Consider the following 19,635-nt stretch of genomic DNA (forward strand, 5'->3'; position numbering starts at 1 on the left):
CAAGTTCCTTTAAGCTCTTTTTTTTTAAGAATCTGAAAGGATATTAGTGATTCAAAATGCTGAGATCCCTCTAAACTCATATTTTGCTCTAAATGTTGGAAAATTTTCTAATAAAAATATTTGGAATGTTACAAAATAAGACTGAGAATTGAAATGAAATTTTAAACTAATTCAATTCCCTCATTTTATGAAATGAAAAAACAGGCCTTTCCTAAGCCTTTGACTGGTAGTAGAAAACAGAAGCAAGTTTTGGATTCAGAGTTTCTGACTTGATAGCGTAGTAAGGGTCAGTATGGCATCATAGATCTAAAGCTGGAAAGGAGATCTTTGTATGAATTGCCTCCATCCTACTTATCCACTTTTTCCTGGCTCAATAAAAGTGCTTTCCAGAAAGTTGATACTTAATTAAAACAGATCCAATCCAAGGAAGGAAGAAAATAATATAAAACTGGCTTGAGGTTCTTTTCAATGTTGTATTAATCATCTTGCAGTGAGGTAGGTGCTGGTGATATAAACAAAAGATAAAAAAAGTCAAGGAGCTTATATGCTGTGGGAAAAAAAAAATCTTTACATTAAGACAATTAGAAAATATTTTACCTTGCAAGGTCCAAGACAGGCATTGCTATTCTCAGAATATGCAAGGTTCTGGTTTCCCTTACCCTACCTGTTGACTTACTTTTCAACCCCTGAGCAGCATGTTATTCCTTAAAACTGGTATCTCTATGGCAGCCACTAGAGGGAGGAATGAGATTATGGATGTGAAGACACTGTAAACTAAAGCACATCAGGATGTACCATTTTAATATTGAACCTGATGACATGTCTATTTTCTCTGGGATTACCTCCTCTTCCAGAAATAGTGGAAAATTGACTGAACCAGTGCCGGGACAGGAGACTTGCTTCAAGTCCTACTTCATACCAGTTGTGACTGGATAATTCACTTAATTTCCCTGAGAACTGCTTTCTCAGTTTTATAATAGAGATAATACTTTAATCTATAAAAGGTTGTTTGGATCAAATGAAATAAAGCAAAGTGGTATAGTAATTTTGCACATTGACAAGACAATTAGCTCTGGAATCAATGTAATGCCTGAGAAACAGAAGCAAGGTAGAGATTAGAGAGTTTTAATATTTTATTTATTGGAGAGTTTAATTGATTGACTGAGGACTCTTGTCTCAAAGTATCCAGTGGTGAATGTGAGAATCCCAGGTTTCTTTTAATAGGACTCTAGTAAGAAGAGAAACAAAGGCAGGAAGGAAAGAGTGGGAAGTTTCAGGACCATAAATTTGGTTCTAGCAGGATGGGGGGAAAAATTATAAATTCTTACTAGGGCCATAGTCAGAATGTCTGAACAAACACAAAGATGTCAATTAGGTATCTGAGATAGTCTTATCTTTTGGAATGTTTAGAGGGGGTTGTGTGGCCCTAATGGATAGGAAAAAGGTGGAGTTTTCATACTAACTCAGGACAATGGAGATATAATTCTGGGAAACTAAGGCAGAACCAATTAGGGAAAGTCAGGACAATTAAAAGAGAACTATGTCACAACATCAAGATCTGGGTTCAGATCTTTTTTTCTGATGCTATCTATATGAGTACGGGCAAATCACAACTTCTCCGGATCTAGATTTCATTTGTAAAATAAGGAAATTCGTCTAGATCAGGGCTTCTTAAATTTTTTTCCTTTTTGCATAAGAAATTTTTATGCAACCTTGGGTATATAGGTACATAAATAAAACATTTACTGATAATAAATTATAATTTAAAATCCCCACATTCGGTTGCACTCCATAGTTAAGAAACTTTGCTCTAAATGAACACTGAGGTCCCTTACTAAGTCTGGATCCTTGATCCTGGTGTAATGTCCTTTGGAAAGTGTATCTTCCTTCCTAAACTTGATGTTAATTAGACTTTCATAATTGGTTTCTTGCCTTTAGGGGATCCTCAAGTAGAAAAAAATTCATGAGTTGACAGCTTTATATCTCTAAAAGCATATATATATATATATATATATATATATATATATATATATGCATATATATATATATGCATATATATATCGAAGGTATAAAACCTTTGCCCCATTCACTTTTTTTTTTTTTTTTAAACATCTTGTCCTTTAGAACATAGAGTCCATTGCTCTTTTTGGCAAATTTGGTAGGAAGTGAAGTAGGCCAAGAGTAGTACATCACAGTGGCTGAATTCTGGGTTTGATTGAAGAACCTACATTGGAATCCCTGCTTTACATATTTCCTGTGAGCTCCCTGAGGCTTTTTTTTTTTTCCTTGTCTGTAGAGTGAGCAGCATAGATCCAATGATCTCTAGTAGAGATCCCTTTCTACTTTAAATCCAGTTATCTCAAAGTTTTTGTTTTAACATGAACGTACTATGATGTATTTTTATGTAACTTGTAGCTGCCAAGAAAACTTGCATGTCATGTTTTTTTATTGTCCTGATCAATAATCAAAGTTCATTATATCAGGATTCTTCCCCACATTTAGAGAACTGGTTTATGACATAAATTCACAAAATTATTCTGAATTGCCCCTAGAAATAGTGAGAAACCAATCTTTCAGAAAAACACTTTGCCTTAGAATATGATAAAAACATTCATTCTCTTGATGACTAATCCAATATTCTTAGTTTACCACTTAAGAGCATATTATCAGCACTACAATGGGATAGGCACCTTGTTTAAAATTAACTCTCTTTAAAGTCATACTGTATTAAATAAAACATAGAATTGACATACCCATTAAACTCAAAATTGAGTTAGCAGGGGTAGAGAAGGAAAGATGGCATAATGGACTCAGAAGCAGAATTAGCTTGCAAGTGGAATTTGCTTTCAAGGGAAGTACCTATTTAGCCCCATTGACCCTGAATGAATGAGCACTCCCTATTTCTGTCTTCTAGTGGGATCCATTGTGAATTTTGATTCTGTACTTTAAAATGCAGTGATATACTAGGCCCAGTTATTCAATATCCTTAGTGATCAGGATGGTAAAGAGATTTGAAAACATACCATATAAGAAGTGGTTGAAGAAACTGAATGGGGACACAATCTCAAAAGGAATTTAGGAGGAACATGATTGATTGAAATATTTAAGTTGTACCCTTAAGTTATGGGAAGAGAGATTAGATTTATCCTACTTGGCCCCAAAACTGGAGCAGTGTTGGGAAATTGCATAGACAGATCTGAATTCAATATAAGGAAATATGTCTTAACTAAGGTTGTTCAGAAATAGAAGGGATTAAGCCCTATCCACATAAGTGGATAATGAGTTCCTGATTATTGGAGGATGGATTATATATCGGGGATAATTTTGTACCCCTGTGATGTCACCAAATTTTGGCCTCTCCCCATAGGCCAAAATATTTCACTCCACATTCCGGACAGCTATATATGTTTTTTTTTTTTTTTTAAATAATTTAATTTTTATTTTATTTTATAATTATAACATTTTTTTGACAATACATATGCATGGGTAATTTTTTACAACATTATCCCTTGCACTTCTATTCAGATTTTTTCCCTTCCTCCTCCAACCCCCTCCCCCAGATGGCAGGCAGTCTTATATATGTTAAATATATTACAGTATATTCTAGATACAATATATGTGTGTAGAACCGAATTTTTTGTTGCACAGGAAGAATTGGATTCAGAAGGTAAAAATAACAGTTTACACTCATTTCCCAGTGTTCCTTTTCTGGATGTAGCTGATTCTGTCCATCATTAATCAACTGGAATTGGATTAGCTCTTCTCTATGTTGAAGATATCCACTTCCATCAGCATACATCCTCGTACAGTATCATTGTTGAAGTGTATAATGATCTTCTGGTTCTGCTCGTTTCACTCAGCATCAGTTGATGTAAGTCTCTCCAAGCCTCTCTGTATTCCTCCTGTTGGTCATTTCTTATAGAACAATAATATTCCATAACATTCATATACCATAGTTTACCCAACCATTCTCCAATTGATGGACATCCATTCATCTTCCAGTTTCTAGCCACTACAAAAAGGGCTGCCACAAACATTTTGGCACATACAGGTCCCTTTCCCTTCTTTAGTAGTTCCTTGGGGTATAAGCCCAGTAGTAGTATGGCTGGGTCAAAGGGTATGCACAGTTTGATAACTTTTTGGGCATAATTCCAGATTGCTCTCCAGAATGGTTGGATTCTTTCACAACTCCACCAACAATGCATCAGGGACAGCTATATATGTTAAGTATAACAAGTGTATCTGGATTTGGCCCCAAAAGAGCCTGTAAAATTTTGGCATTGTCTTCTAAATCCCATCCTGTTTAGGGATTCCCTCCACCCCCATACTTCTCTAGCAAATCAAAGAGTGGAGAATGATGTGGACTTTAAGTTTATTTATTTTGCCAGGAAGAAACCCATCAGACTATTATTAGACATATCCAAATCCGAAATATCCTGCTATTTGTAAGGATTTGTAAAGATGAAACTCATCAGCTTCCATTGTGTATCCCTGAAACCTCTAGGCATCTTTTTTTTTTTTTTTTTTTTTTTTTTTTTCTTAATGCTGAGGCAATTGGAGTTAAGTGATTTGATCACCCAGCTAGGAAGCATTGTGTCTGAGACTGCTTCACTGCCCTTCCTCTGGACATCTTTAAACAAATTTTGAGATATTGAGTAGCATATATTTAGATCTGAGCCCTTGTCTGCCTGATCCTTTCCTCTGAGCCACCAAATTCTTCCCTGGTATATACTTTCCTTTTCTGAGAAATCCCAGATTTCCCTATAAAAGATGTGCTCATGATGATCTTTGCTAAATTTTTTCCAGGATTAAGCCTACTATGAGGTACTCTTTCTCCCTCCCTCATAGTGTCTTCCCTTTAATGCATCTTTCTCTTTACTCTAGCTAATTGTGGTTAGTTTAAGAAACTCCTCTGTGAATTTAGGATGCCAGTCAATGGCATACTCATGGCATAATCTTCAATGGATTCTTTCAAACTCCTTTCCTTGGTAACCCTATTGTTCTCCCAAATCCATTTCATTTTTGCCACTCTTGGTGCCTATTTTATCTCTTCATTTTGTCTGTAACCTCTCCTAAATAAAGCTACCTTTTGGGAAAAAAGTCAGATGCTGGAGAAAGGATTCAAGCATTAGGTAAGAAACCAGATGATGTTAGGATTCCCTCTGATGTTGAGATCCTATGGGAACCCATTTAATATGCTAGAAATTTTACTATAAATTTTTTTATAAGTACTACTAGAGGATTCCCATTTGTTGCCCATTTCATTAACTAGATAACTGATCTAACCTCTTTTCCAATGATGTATTTCCTGGATGATATCCTAAAAGTTGCTTTTAAAATAGAATTCATAACTATAGACTGCTTATCCTCACTATGCATCTATGTAGTGTTTTTTGAGTCCCCTCCAACTTTAACTTGGGAGATTACGGTGTTTCAAGATTTGTAACCATTTTACATAATTGGAAGAAAATTGGTTTTTAAAATGTGAGTTTGATTCAAAGAACAGTTAATTCCAATATTACATTAAGCTGTTTGCAAAAATAGGAAAATATGGAACTCCATAAAGCTATTTCTATGAAAAATAGATAGTTGATACCTAAACCGGGGAGAGCCACAAGGATAAAGAAAATTATACAACAATATCTAATGAATATAAATGCAAAACTTTAAAAATGAAATATTATCAAGGAGACCACAATAACATATCACAAATATTATACTATGGCCAGTGTGGATTTATATCAGGAATGCAGGTCTGGTTCCATCTTAAGAAAACTATCACACAATAAACCACATTAACTATCTTAATCTTAAGATATCCATCTTAAGAAAACTACAATCCATCTTAAAACTTAAAAACTTAAGAATCCATCTTAAGAAAACTATTACACAATAAATAAGAACAACAAAAATTATATGATTACATCAATAGATATTTTAAAAAAGCCTTTGACAAAGCAGTATCCATTTTTCTTTTTCTTTTAAAGGCACAGAATCACAGGAATTTCATTTTTATTTGACTAGTAGCATCTGTCTAAAACCAATAGCTAGGTTTGTAGATAATGAAAATTAGCTACAGGCTTTTTTAATAGGACCAGGGAGAAAGCAAGGCTATTATATTATTATTACTATTTGACATAGTGCTAGAAGTGCTACGTATAGTAATAAGGCAAGAAAAAGAAATTGAAATAAGTACAGGCAAAGAAGAAACAAATATCTTTATTTTTTAAAAAAGATGATATAGTTTAATTAGAGAACCTCACAGAGTGAACTAAAATTGACCAAAATAATAAATTTAGCAAGTTGCAGAATATAAAGTAAATCAACATAAATTATCAGTGTTGCTATATATGACCCAACAGAGAAAAAAAATTTCAATTCACACACACTCACACATTGAATAAATAAATACAAGCAAATAAAAATCAGCTGAGGATAAAAGCATGATTCACCATTACTCCTTTGAAATCATTAGTTAAAGCACTGATCAACTATAGTAAGTGCTTTCTTTTACACTGTGATCACGCTATAAATTGATCATTTGATTGTATTTACCTTGTTTTGCACTAGTTCATAAATCTTCCCAAGTTTATCTGAATTCTTTGTTATTTTTTAGGGTCATGAAAAGTTGGACACAAAGACAACTGAATCATAGCATAAAAGAATTCATGTACTATGTTATTATAGAAATGTTACTAATATACCTGTGTAATAAAGTGTTCCAAGTGGAGAGTTAGGGAGAGATTTTTATCCCTCCCTCCCTCCCTCCCTCAGAAGTTAGATTTTGGTACTTGAATTGGAAGCATTTTCAAAACCTCTGAAATTATTGGCTTTTATTCACTACTTTATTTGCAGACTTCTTGTTGTTGTTTGTATTTTTGTTTTTACAAATTATGACTATTTCTGTAGGGCTTATGGGAGAAAAAAAACAAAGCAGCAGCTTTCTGCCTCCATGTGCCTTAGTGATTTTGCCTTCAGCATATTTAGTGATTGGGAAAATCTGTTTCTTCCTTGAATGGTTAGAGAAGAGTTAGGAGGGAATTGTTAGCTGAGTTGAAGTTCCTCATCATTTCTAGCTGATGCTTAGTTGTTGATCGACTCCCAGTTGGAATACAGCCCCACACCAGTAAACTTTGAGTCTTTTCAAAATCAAGACTTAGGTGAGATTTCCCAGAACTCTCTGGGTCCAAGGACCTTGGTATTAACCTGAATGTTAGATATTTTGTCCTGTGTCAATTCTAAGGTTCTTAGATCCAGGGAATTCTGGGAACTCTTCTTAACCAACAGGAATTCAATTTCCCAAGCCTTGAGTTTTAATGACAATTCTTGTCAAGGGAAGCCAGTTTTCATTCCCTTAGCTTAGGACTTAAAGGTGAAAATAAATGGGAAACAATGTTCTCTGACTCGAGAATGAGGGATTGCAAACAGTGAGCAGGGGAGTTTCTGACAAGTATTAATTATATGTAGGTGTTGTATGTCTCATTAATAAACTTCAAGTTGTTTTTCTTTAAAATGTTAAACTGTTGATTAGTGATAGTCATTTATCTGTGTTTTTTACATTATCTTCATTTTTTAATATATCCTATCTCCTCAGCCAACCATCTCTTGTAACAAAGAAATGTGTAAACTCAGCAAACTATCACATTTTCCATGTCTGATATTAACTTTAGTCCCAGCAAAGAAAACGAAGGAAAGGCATTTTTACATCTCTTCTTTGGGTCTAGAAAAGGATGATAGATGTTTAATAAGGGGCTGTCTGAAAAAAAGACACACTTTTGAGTTTAATCTACATTAAAAATATTTTGTCCACTTTTTTTAATGAAAAAAATAAACAAAACAGTAAATTAAGACCTGGTTTATAACATTCTTGATTTCTGAGGTATACATGCTCACACTGAAAGATCAACAACCAACTCCTGAAAGCAGTATGAATCACTTCCAAAAGACCTCTGAGTGCAGGTTGGTAATCAGTGACTACTTATTATTATTATTGTGGGGTTTTTTTGTTTGTTTGTTTTAACAAATAATCCTTGCTGTTTTCATTAAAAAATCTATCTTTTTCTTTGAAAATATGAAGGAGTGGGAAAGTTTGCCTTTTGAGATTTAATTTTGCATACAGGAAATTAGTGTATTGGACTATCCCACAGCTGTTTCCAGATACCACCATCACCACCTGATAGCATTCTCTGAATTGTAGAAACAATGCCCAAGAGAGGACTACTAATGCCACCTCACACCTTAAAGGGCAAAAATAAATGTTAATTAAATTGAATTTTTTAAATGTCAAGATAGATTATCACTTGGGTCCTATGTATATCTAAAGCCATCTGACAACAATTTGTTTCAGAGAATTTTATAGTTTTGCCAAGGGAAATCCTTTGCAAAATTACAAATGATTTTTTTTGTCTGTTTGGTTTTTAATCTCCAGGACCCGGTCCTACCAATGATTTTAGCCTTCCTTCTCCTCTTCTCCTACAGTTTTTCCTGTCCTAGTTCCAGTGGGATTCCTAAAAGTTTTTTGTGCTAGAGCTAAATGATTCTTGCAAGAGTAAGAGATGATAAATGACTAAAGTGGTAAATCCCAGAATTATTTGCATTTGAATAAAGAAAGGACCCTTTAAATCTTCTAAGCATCTTGGGAGAAAAATGAATAGGTTGAATTAAATATATGGTAGATTTTCATTAGAGCTGTTTTGTTGGAGTTGAGAGCCCATGTAATACTCCTGAAATTACATAATGAAAGTTACTACTTATTCTATCTCCTAATTCTCACATAATTTCATATAGATTAGAAGCTGTGAACAATCTGTGCTCTTCCCTGGGAAATAAACATTTGCTAGATAATGCTAACCCCATCTTTCAGAAAGGGCTTTTTGGCTTGTTTTAATGGTCAAAACTTATTCAGGAAATAATGCCAAGTGGACATTAGCATCAGTTCCTCTCTCTATATCAATGATCACATTGTTTCTAGAACCATTAGATTTCCTCCCTTGGGACAAAGGCAAAGAGTTCATTTAAATTGATGAGTTGACATTTCCTTGAGGAGGAATCTATTATTTCTCTCTCGTCATCCCCTCTGATGATTTTGTCCCTTTCCAGGTTTGTTTCAAGTCAAAGTATTTTTCTTCTCAAATGTTTTATTTTGGACCTCTTTGGACTCAGATATTTGCAAATCCTGCAAATTTGCAATTTTTCCTTTAAATTGAACTAAAGATGAAATGAATTAGTGGAGGAAATACTGAGAGGCTAATTGCCATTCAATACCATGAAGAAGGGAAAAACATCTCAGTGGTTGCCACAAAGATTCTAGAGTTCCTTCCTGTGCTGTTTTTAAACTGTTTTAGGCATGTGTTGATAGGAAGATCCTTTATCACAGTGCCATGGGCCCAAGGCATAAGTACTAATGGTCAAGAAGGTGGGGTGTGTTGCAACTAGGGGGACTGAGGCAGAACAATTGAGGGAAACTGAGGCAGTACAATTTAGGGAAACTGAGGCAGGACAATAAAAGGGAACTATGGCACAACACTGTATCACCCCAGGATCATGTATTCTTGCTTGCAATCCATTTCCCTCATTTGAAATTAAATGTCTGCTTGATTTTTGACTTTCCTGTCTCTATACTATATCCTCAGCCCCTCATAGGTTAGAGGATGATTCTGCTCTAGTTGACAAAGTAAATGACATAATCAAAGTTCATTTGAATAGGTTCAACTCCTCACTGTAATATTAATTCTCTTATTAACTATTAACCAATCAAAATTGTTACCTTCAACAATATAACTTTTCCATTGGGCATATAAGTCATAAGTCTGCTGCCATGATGGTCTTTGGTCTAAAATACCAAATGGTAGTCTATTATCAAAATTCTGGAATTATTAAGAAGGTGATTAAATTATCCAGAAATTATGTCTCTTGAATGTTCTGTGCCTATTAAAGTAGGATTGAAGCATTATTTCCCGTTTGCTGCTACTATGATCTTTCCTGGTAAGTATCTAAAGAATGAGCTGGGTTTGCGCCTGAAGTGATCAGAGAGACTCCAGTTTGTGGTTCCAATCTCTTAACCACAATAATTTCATAAATTAATTAGCAATTCAGTCTGGCTTAGGTCAATACCCTGGTAATTTAGGTCCAATATTGGAATGAAAAGAGACATTAGTAAATCATTCAATGGTTAACAAAGAGATTTACTTAGCCACAGCAGTATGATATTCAATAAGGATAAAAATGGAGGATAACTTGAGTTGATTCACCTGACTGATGCTCCATTGCTTCATTATGATACCCTCACTGAGCATCAGAGAGCTCTTTGGGGATCCTCTTGGTGATCTTGTGCTCAGGTGCTCAGAAAAATGTCAATGGTCTCAGCCTACTAAATCTCAAGGAAAATCTCTAATACTAGCTTAATTTGCACAAGTGCAGGGCAATGGAGGAAATGAGAGAACTAGGGGAGGGTGGTTGAAATATTCAATTACAGATGTTGTAGTAGTCTAGGTTCAGTAGTGAAAGTTTAAGATTGGAATAAAATGAGACATTCATAGCCAACAGTAAAACGTTTACTTAACTTTAGCTTGGAAAGGATATTTAACAAGGATACAACACTAGTTCAGGTGGATAAGACTTCCTCTCTCTGGTTTGACCTCTCTGGTCTGCTTATAGGAAGCCTGTGGGGGGAGCTGACTGCTCTCTCTGCTGTATTTGAACTGGCTTTGATTTGAACCAGGATGTTTGAACAGTGAAGCCTTAGTGCTCTGGGCCAAATACTTCAAGTTTCAAAGATGGTTTCAATATTTTTTGGGAGAAAAAGTTTGAGGTAGAAAAGATAGTTCAGTCTACATGACAGGATCCTGGGAAATAATGCTAACACCATGAATATAAATTCCATTTCTCTTCTTCATACGTTAGAATATATTTTATGTTCATTAGGAGCTGGTGGCATGCAAATGAACAAAATACTCCTAGAAACAAGACAAATTTAAACACAAAGCCATAGAGAATATTAATTATTGAGAAATCTCCAGAGTTATGTCAATCCAGAACGGCTTACCTACAGTGATATGGGTAACCTGTGATCCATATAGGTCACAGTTACCTTTGAGGAAATTTCAAGGTTATGTAACATATCCCTTAAGTGAAAGAGAATGGATCCAAGTGGCAAGGTATAGTTCCCAGAGAAGATGGTGAGGTAAGTGAGTGGGAGCAGAGAAGGCACCCTAAGTAGGCTTAGAATGCCAATAATTTAAATGTGGTAAGATGTTGATTTTGTCACATCTTCAGGGAGAGACTGACCACATTATACTTTTATAAAATAATCAATTTCACTGAGATATTTTTGGATCTATGTATAAATAAGTAAAGACAGAAAACCCCATAGGAAATTTGCATTGGAATAGAGTATTAGGGGGTAGACCACATCTATGCAATTATGTAGAGATACATAAATCCTGCCTCCCTACTTGTGTATCTCAAATCAGACTGAATATTGCAAAGGAGCCTCTGTTACAATGACCTAGTCAGTGCTGAGTTTTCTTGTTCTGAGAAAGCTTTTAGATCAAACTTACATTGTTCTCTGAACTATTACAAGGTCCCCAAACCACTCCAAAAACACAGTCTGAAAACGCAATAAATACTGTCCATTGTCATCTTTTACCACTAGCTCCATGTCTTGTCTTTTGAGCCATCCATTAGTGAAATGAGGTCATGTTATAGTTATGCCATTATGTGGCCTCCAAAGGGCACAAACCTTAATGTAAGCTGTTGTACAGTCTGTTTTGCCATTGGTCAAAGTAAAGTACTTCCTCTATGTGCATATGATTTCCAATATTAAGTTCTCCAACAGAAAACTGAAAGCAATGAATAGCCAGACTCTTCAAATAGATAACAGATTTAATTTAATGGCACACAGAAATTATATTAATAAAAAAGGGACTACTGAAAAATGCATAAATGGGAATAGTCTCAGAAATTTATTTCTATAAGAAACATAAAAACTCAATCTAATTTTATTCTCTTTCAAGGGAGAAGACATCAGAGATATTTTCTTTCTTGGTTTTTAAGATCCATGAAGAAAGGCATCCTGTACAAGTCTGAAGAGGGCCCTAGCAACCTGTTTAATGAGTTCAATCATTAGGAAATTGGGCACATTTCATTACTTGCCTTGTTTCCTTCCAGGTAAACAATTTTACTTTCCAATTAATCTCAATGCTTGTGGAGAAGACATAATTACTCTACAGAAGACTCCTGAATTTTTATGTCTAAATAAAATATGTTTCTAAACATTTTATATCATACATTAACAAATTTTTTTATGAGATGGAAGATATAAGAACATTTAAGGAAGTTAATTACTCTTACTCCAATAAGAACTATACATTAATTAAACTATTTAATAAAAAAATTACATTCATCCAGTGGACATTTATTGAACACTCTATAAAATACTCTATATACAATATACTGTGTTAGGAACTGTCAAGAACACAAACAATAAGAAGGCATGGTTGTTGCTCTCATGGAGCTTACAAATCTCGTAAAGGTTGGAAAGAAGGAAAGAAGCATTTATTTAGTGACTACTATTTGCCAGGCACTGTGCTAAGCACTTTACAAATATAAATTTATTTGATTCTCACAATAATCCTATGAGGTAGGTGCTATCATTATCTCCATTTTACAGTTGAGTAAACTGAGGCAAATAATGGTTAAGTGACTTAATTAGTCATACAATCAGTATTTGAAATCAGACTTGAACTTAAGATCTTCCTAATTCCAGGTCTAGCTCTCTATCCACTGCACCACCTATGTTGAGGCATGGATATGAATAACTATATTATAGAATGTAATATGAAAGTGCATTAAGAGACATACAAAGTTTTCAGAGGTGATAGTGGAGATACTTTCTAGTGGAGAGGAGCATGAAGGAGTGATAAATGAGCTGGTCTTTGAAAGACACAGAGGTATTAGAAAGGTAGAGTTGGGGAGGAGAGAGTGTACATCAGAAAAGAACATAAACCAAAAAAAAAAAAAAAAATCCATTATTCCTAGATAAATTCCCACTTGCACAGGCATATGAAAGCACTGATTCCTAGTGGAAACAGGGAAATTTGTGGTTTCATGGTAAAAAAAAATTCTTACTCCTGGAAAAATAAAACCTGGGCTAAAAAAAAAAAAAAAAAAAAAAAAAAAAAAAAAGTAAACCGCCAATCTTTAATGACTGGAGGCAATATGGTGAAGTGGAAAGAGTGTTAGATTTAAAAGTGAGGCAACTGGATTTGAACCTGAACTAGGTGACTTTCTACAGATGTGACCTTTAACAAACCCTTTACCCTCTTTGGGCCCTCAATTTTTTCATCTGTAGAATAAACAGATTGGATTAGATGTCCTCCAGGTCTCCTTCCAGTTCTAAAATCTGTGAGTATATGCATTTTAAAAAAATAAATGAATAAAAACATTTACTTCTTTCTGTCTTGCTTTATTGGCTTTTATAGCTTTTTAAAAGTGTAGACTGAAATAGAATATAAGCAGCAGGATTCAGATATTGCACTCCTGGCTACAGCTCTTCAGCAAATCAGTAAACTCCATGCATAGGAAAAAACAAAGAAGATGATGGAGACAGGATTTACATTTCTTGAAGTTCCACTATCTTGCGATGCAACTTGTTTATGTCTTTCCGGAATTTATATTTCTCTAACTGGATCTTTGTTGTCTGTATTTGTTGGAGGGATTCAAGAGATTCACGAATCGACTGAAATCCTGTATGAGAACAGGTAAGTTTAATTTAAACCATGCCTTGGAACAGTTTTCTTCTCTCTCTCTATATTTTTTTAAACAAAGTCTTCTAATCAGCCATTCTGCTATCAAGATCACTGTTGCATTCAAAGCATGCTAAATTCCATTAAGGTCTGTCTAAAAAGGTCTGGCAATCCATCTTCTTGTGTTTCAAGGAGATGTTTTAGATCAACAGTGCTCCAAGTCACATCTAACTAGGCTGTGAAAATTTAATTCAATTCTGTTCATTCAAATATTACCAAAGGAAACAGCTGAATATTTTAATGTCTATTGCAAACATTGATTTTCCATCTGTCAATATTTGCAGGCCAACAAGCATAGGCAATCAGTACAAATGTGGTTCAGATAAGGTGTCAATGCAGTGGAAAGGGTGCTGGACTTGGAGTTAGAGGAGCTAGGTTAAATTCTGGCTCTGCTTGGATACCACACCCTCTATGGATTTTACTTTCCTTAACATTAAAACAAAGAGACTAGATAGACTATACGGCTTTTGATATCCTATCCAGTTCTAACTCTATAGCCTTGTGAATTTTCTCTTGTACTAGAATCAGTACAAATTTGAAGACCTTATCTGAGGAAGCCAGATTAGGTTTAAAAACTTTTCTTTAACTTACATTAACAGATGTTGAGTAAAGTGAGCAGAACCAGGAGAATATTTTGTACATAGTAACAAGAAGATTTTGTGATGGTCAACTCTGATAGAATTAGCTCTTCTCAGTAATACAGTGATCCAAGCAAATTTTAATAGATTTAGGATAGAAAATGCCATTGGCGTCCAGAGGAGACAAAATGTGGATCAAAGAATAATAATGCTTTTTCTTTCTCATGGTTTTTCCCTTTTGTTCTGATTTTTCTTTCACATCATGACTAATATGGAATATCAGATTGTTTGCTGTCTTGGGGAGGGGGGAAGTAGAGGAAGAAGGGGAAAAATTTGGAACTCAAAATCTTACAAAAATGAATGTTGAGAACTATCTTTACATGTAATTGGAAAAATAAAATACTGTTGAGGAAAAAAAATAAAAGCTTTTCTAAGTAACCATTAGGATGGAACTTAAGCAGAGATCAAGCCTTAGGACTGAGGCAACAGTAGACAGTGGGGTAGGGTTCAAACCCCCCTCCTTTTTTCTTTCTTTCTTTCTTTCTTTTTTTTTAAAATGGTATCTTATAAGAGAAGCACAAACCCAGACAGATGGTGTTTTACCCATGGTTGCATTCTGGTGGGTAGAAAAAAATCACTGCATTCAAGCCTAGGGGTTAAAGCAGATGAAAGAGATGGCATAAAAGATATTTAATTTAAAACCAGGGCACTATTCCAAGCTTAAAAACTAGTTACTTTGTTTGGGTTTGGGTTCAGGTGTTCAGGCAACAGTCTTTGTACCAGAAACATCTAAAAGAAACAATTTTGACATCAAGATTTTTCCTCCTCCAGAAAAAGTGATGTCAATGTTAGACAGCATAGGTGATTTTTACCTGATTATGTGTATTTGCTACAAGGATTTTCTTTTTCCCTTCCCCCCATCTCCAGCAAGGTAGGAGATAAAGAAAATAAAAGCTCATGAATAAAATTTAATTTAAAGTTAGCAGATGATAGAATTCATATAGGAATGTAAGTAGGAGTTACTAATTCTTTACTTCTTAAAGGATTTAGATTGATTGATAGAGATACATTTAGTATCACAAATTAGAGACAGATGGCTGCTGCTCAGCACCAATCTGATGCTCTTCCTTTGCTAAAGTTAGAGGACCCTTTCAAATTAATCCTCTTTGATGTTTTCCCAGCTTGACTCAATACCATTAACCTTTTAGGTAGAAAAATCTGTCATTCCACTGGACTTACTGGTTCATTTCTTTCCTTCCTCCTTCTCTCCCTTATGTCTCTGCCATCCCTTTGCCCTTTCCCCTCACCCAGAAAAAGGATGTGACTGTTAATGTCATACCACAAGCAGACTCATGATCTGCAGTTTAACAGGAAATGGCATTAGATTAAATGTCCCATTTTCCCGATATACAAACAAGTCAATATTTGATGCTTTTTAAGGCCCCTTCCAGCTTTAATAATTCTATGATCTTAGAAAATTTAGAGCAACTTTTAAGGGTATAGTTTTAGTAATGTGACCAATTCTGAATATAGGAGGTTAATTCAGAAACCTCATACCCAGTGGTATGACAAGATTGCAGGTTCATTGATTTTGAGCTAGAGGCTGTATCCTTTTTGAAGGTATAAGAAAAGAGGAAATCATTTTTTAGAAAAGTTAGCTGAAAATAGGGAGCATTTCTGTGACTGAGGTAGGTTTTCTTAGGGGTCCTGAGAGAACCTATGGCCACCCTAATGCCTTAAAAAAACTGGTGTTTTGTTTAAATTTGGATTTTTAAAATTTGTTAATTTTTTTAAATTTAAGTTTTAGGGGTTGTTTGATTTATAAAAATAATGCTGTTTGTAACTGAGTAGCTACTTTACTCAAATAAAGAAAATGCCTTGAATATCCATCTTAATGATTTGTGCTACCCATGTCTCAGATTTTCAATTAATGCATAAGTAATGCTCACCTGATTGGTACTCATTTTGGATTTTGTTTAGCTCTTCCCATATCTGCTTTTCCATTCGATTCATCCTTTTGTACAACTTGTTTTCTGCAAACTTTACTTTGTTCAATTCTACTTCAAATCTCTGTGGGTTTAGTAACTCTTCTGATTTCATTATTAATTCCTGCACTTTTCTTTCCAATTTGTTTTTTGTTTCTTCCTATTATAAGACACAGCAAAAAAAAAAAAAAAACAAAAAAACAAAACATTCTGCAAGAAACTGTATTTAACCAAAGATGCTGTGCAAAATTTATTCACTGTAAGTCAATATTTTTCTGAAAGCATTAATTTCAACCAAATCCTTTTGCCTTGGAAATTATTATTATTATTATTATTAACAATAATATAATCACTAGTATTTACATAACATGTTAAGGCTTGCTAAAAAACAACAACAACAAAACTTTACTTTTATTATCTCATTGGTCCTTACAACAACCTGGGAAATAGTATGAGAACTCCTCATTTCTGGTGTGTGTGTGTGTGTGTGTGTGTGTGTGTGTGTGTGTGTGTATGTTTACTATCTATACTGAAAGGGCATAGTGAAGATACAATTTTTCTTAAATGCACTTGGGTTTTGGAGGCTAAATGAAGCAGACTTTTACTTAAAGTGGTTGACAAGACAACTGAAAGTCTTGTAAAGTCCCTTTGCTAATGTCTTCTGTCTCTAGGTGGTGCTAAAACACTGGCAGGTAATTAGAGTCTCAGCTACTTGCTGTACCCAGATGCAAAGGATATCCAGAGCTAGTTTAGATAATTCAAAGTTCAGTCTATATGGAGGAGAAAGTACTCAGTCTCTTCTTCCTCTGTGATTTGTTGGAAGGAAACAGAAGCAGCGTGGTGTTCAGAAAAAAAAATAGAATGAATATAAATAGCATTTGTATAGAGCTTACTATGTACTAAGCATTTATACTTATTATTTCATTTAATCCTCATAAAAATTCTGGGAGGTAGGTGCTAATACTATTATCATTTCACAGATGAACAAATAGAGGCAAACAGCGTTAAGTGACTTGCCTAGAATTATGAAACTAATAAATGATTGATATATTTTCCTAACTCCAGACTTGATATACTTTACATTGTACTTCCTAGTTGCCCCATAAAGAACAATTGCAAGACTTCAGTTCAAATCTCTGGTTCTTTTAGTTGCTACCTGGTCTCAGTTTTTCATTTGTATAATGAGAACAAAGATAATCTATAAAAGTCCTCTCTAACTCCAAATCCTGTCATCCACATAAGATGTGAGGGTCTTGCTAATTAAAACAGCATATGTTTCATAGCATGTACAAAAGAAGATTAAGACTATTTAGTGAGTCCTGAATTCTCTTAGGCAATATTGTTGCTCAGTAATACCATAGATTCTCTATGGTAGGACAATATAGAGAAAAAAATAGAACAGATTGAATTAGGTGACATTGAGACAACCTTTTGATTTAGTATTGAGGTTGTTAATACTGAGATTAATGACTCTTGTTAGAATAGAGCTAACAAGAGTCATTTAAGTTTTTCATTGTCATCACCATTTAAAATTTCACTGCTAAATTGAGAACAAGATCTCAATGATTGGAGAAAGGCTGAAAAAATTCATGATCTATGTATTATACTGTAAAAAAAATGAATTAGTACAGTGAGAAAATGACTCCAATAATGTCTAACAGTAATGTGATTTAACATAAGGCAGCTGAACTCAGATTCATTATGATGACTAATTTTTGGGCCTGAAGAACAGATAATGAAACATATTTCCTTCAGGTAAGGACTATAGGTTTGTAATGTTGCATATGATGTCAATCACAATCATTTTGTTGATAAGTTTTGCCTAAATGTTTTTTTTTTTCCTTACAAGGGAGGGACTTGCGAAAAGAAGAGAAATGATTGTAGTTTAAAAATCAAAAGGTAATAAATCAAAAAATAGAAAGCAAATAAAAATTCAGTATTGCACACCAAACATAGGGCAAAGGTTTGTGCCAACCTAGCTCAGTATTTTTTCCCTTTGTTATATCAAAAGCCATGTTCCAGTTTCTTAGCTTATTTAACATCACCCAGCCCTTGAGACCTCTCAAAATTAAAGCAACTCTGCCTAGGGAAGAGAATTCCTAAAGAATGTAGGGCTTGTTTTATTTATTTATTTTTTAATCAAAAGGCATATAAAACCAAATCTTTTCCAAAGTACTTTTTTGTTTAGATGAGTTTACCTTTAACCTTTCTGCCTTTCCCATCCAAACACAATCTGTAATAGGATATTAGCCAACAAACATTTCAGCATATTTTTGTCATTCATTCCAACGGGAGGCCTTTAGACATATTTTAAGAATAAGACATTTGACCTAACATTTTATTGAGGACAAATTCAGGTTTCAGGACTGTAAGTATAATGTGGGGACTGGCCAGTGAGGGTACCATTTTCAGCTGCCAAATTACAAAGGCAGCTTGGGGCATTTATTTCTGAAGAGTACAATAGAAAGGCCCTGCTCACCAGTTCATGGCATGAGATGGTAGCCTGTTATTGTTTCCTGTGCATTTAATGAGTGCTGTAGAAAAGTCTTTTGACTGGTTGATAGGCAAGAGCTGAATATGCATATAAAAGGTACTAACTGGTCAAATGGAGCTTTTTTTGGTAGAAGGCTTGTGGGTCCTTGGCTAGGTGACTAGTGTTATGTGTTATTCTTTCTTTTCCTTTTTGTGTTATTGTTATAGAGTTTTCAATCTTACTCTTAATTGCCCCATTTGGATTTTCTTGGCAAAGATAATGAAATTGCCTTTTTCCCACCCTCTAACACATTTTATAGATAAGGAAATTGAGGCAAACAGGTTAAGTGATTTGCTCAAATCACACAGGTAGTGTCTTGAGGCCAGATTTGGACTCAGGAAGATGAGTCTTCCTGTCTTAGCACTTTATCCATTGCACCACTTAGCTGCCTTACCGGGCATATAGTAATCTCTTAATACATTTTTTATTGATTGATTGATGATTGATTTATCTTAAGTGAATGATGGGAATGGAATGGAATGGGCTTTGAGTTTAGAAGAACCACTAGAAACTGGAACTCAGACCAGCTGGCTAGGAGTTGAGTCTGGTGAAGAATGAAACCCTAAGGAGCAACCTAGGGGAACTAGACTATTACTTTGTAATCATTTTCAGTCATAACTGACTTTTCATGATCCCATTTGGGATTTCCTTGGCAAAGATATTAGAGTAGTTTGCCATTTTCTTTTCCAGTTCATTTTACAGATGAGGAAACTGAGGAAAACAGGGTTAAGTGA

General features: G+C 34.6%; 2 protein-coding genes and 1 long non-coding RNA gene across 10 annotated transcripts in view; 2 read left to right on the top strand and 1 right to left on the bottom strand.

The window, feature by feature from the left end:
• Window positions 1-136, top strand: part of SKIC3 (SKI3 subunit of superkiller complex) — a 114,030-nt gene extending 113,894 nt beyond the window's left edge. For all 5 annotated transcript variants that reach the window (XM_074282038.1, XM_074282040.1, XM_074282039.1 and 2 more), the window contains one exon: window positions 1-136. This exon is cut by the window's left edge and continues 1,414 nt beyond it. The gene's annotated coding sequence lies outside the window, so the exon portion shown is untranslated.
• A 7,229-nt stretch (window positions 137-7,365) lies between these two features.
• LOC141550934 (uncharacterized) lies at window positions 7,366-12,094 on the top strand. Its single transcript, XR_012484702.1, has 3 exons — window positions 7,366-7,463; window positions 7,880-7,959; window positions 12,015-12,094. It is a non-coding gene; the product is annotated as an uncharacterized LOC141550934 (long non-coding RNA).
• Window positions 12,095-13,452: 1,358 nt separating this feature from the next.
• Window positions 13,453-19,635, bottom strand: part of FAM81B (family with sequence similarity 81 member B) — an 85,017-nt gene continuing 78,834 nt past the window's right edge. For all 4 annotated transcript variants that reach the window (XM_074282063.1, XM_074282064.1, XM_074282065.1 and 1 more), the window contains exons 8-9: window positions 16,333-16,528; window positions 13,453-13,746 (exon numbers count right to left, since the gene is read on the bottom strand). In XM_074282063.1, the coding sequence (XP_074138164.1) occupies window positions 13,613-13,746; window positions 16,333-16,528 (330 nt within the window). In that variant the 3' untranslated portion in view covers window positions 13,453-13,612. The remainder of the gene's footprint in view (window positions 13,747-16,332; window positions 16,529-19,635) is intronic.

The sequence above is a fragment of the Sminthopsis crassicaudata genome, chromosome 1 (genome assembly GCF_048593235.1).
Source record: "Sminthopsis crassicaudata isolate SCR6 chromosome 1, ASM4859323v1, whole genome shotgun sequence".
NCBI lineage: Eukaryota > Metazoa > Chordata > Mammalia > Dasyuromorphia > Dasyuridae > Sminthopsis > Sminthopsis crassicaudata.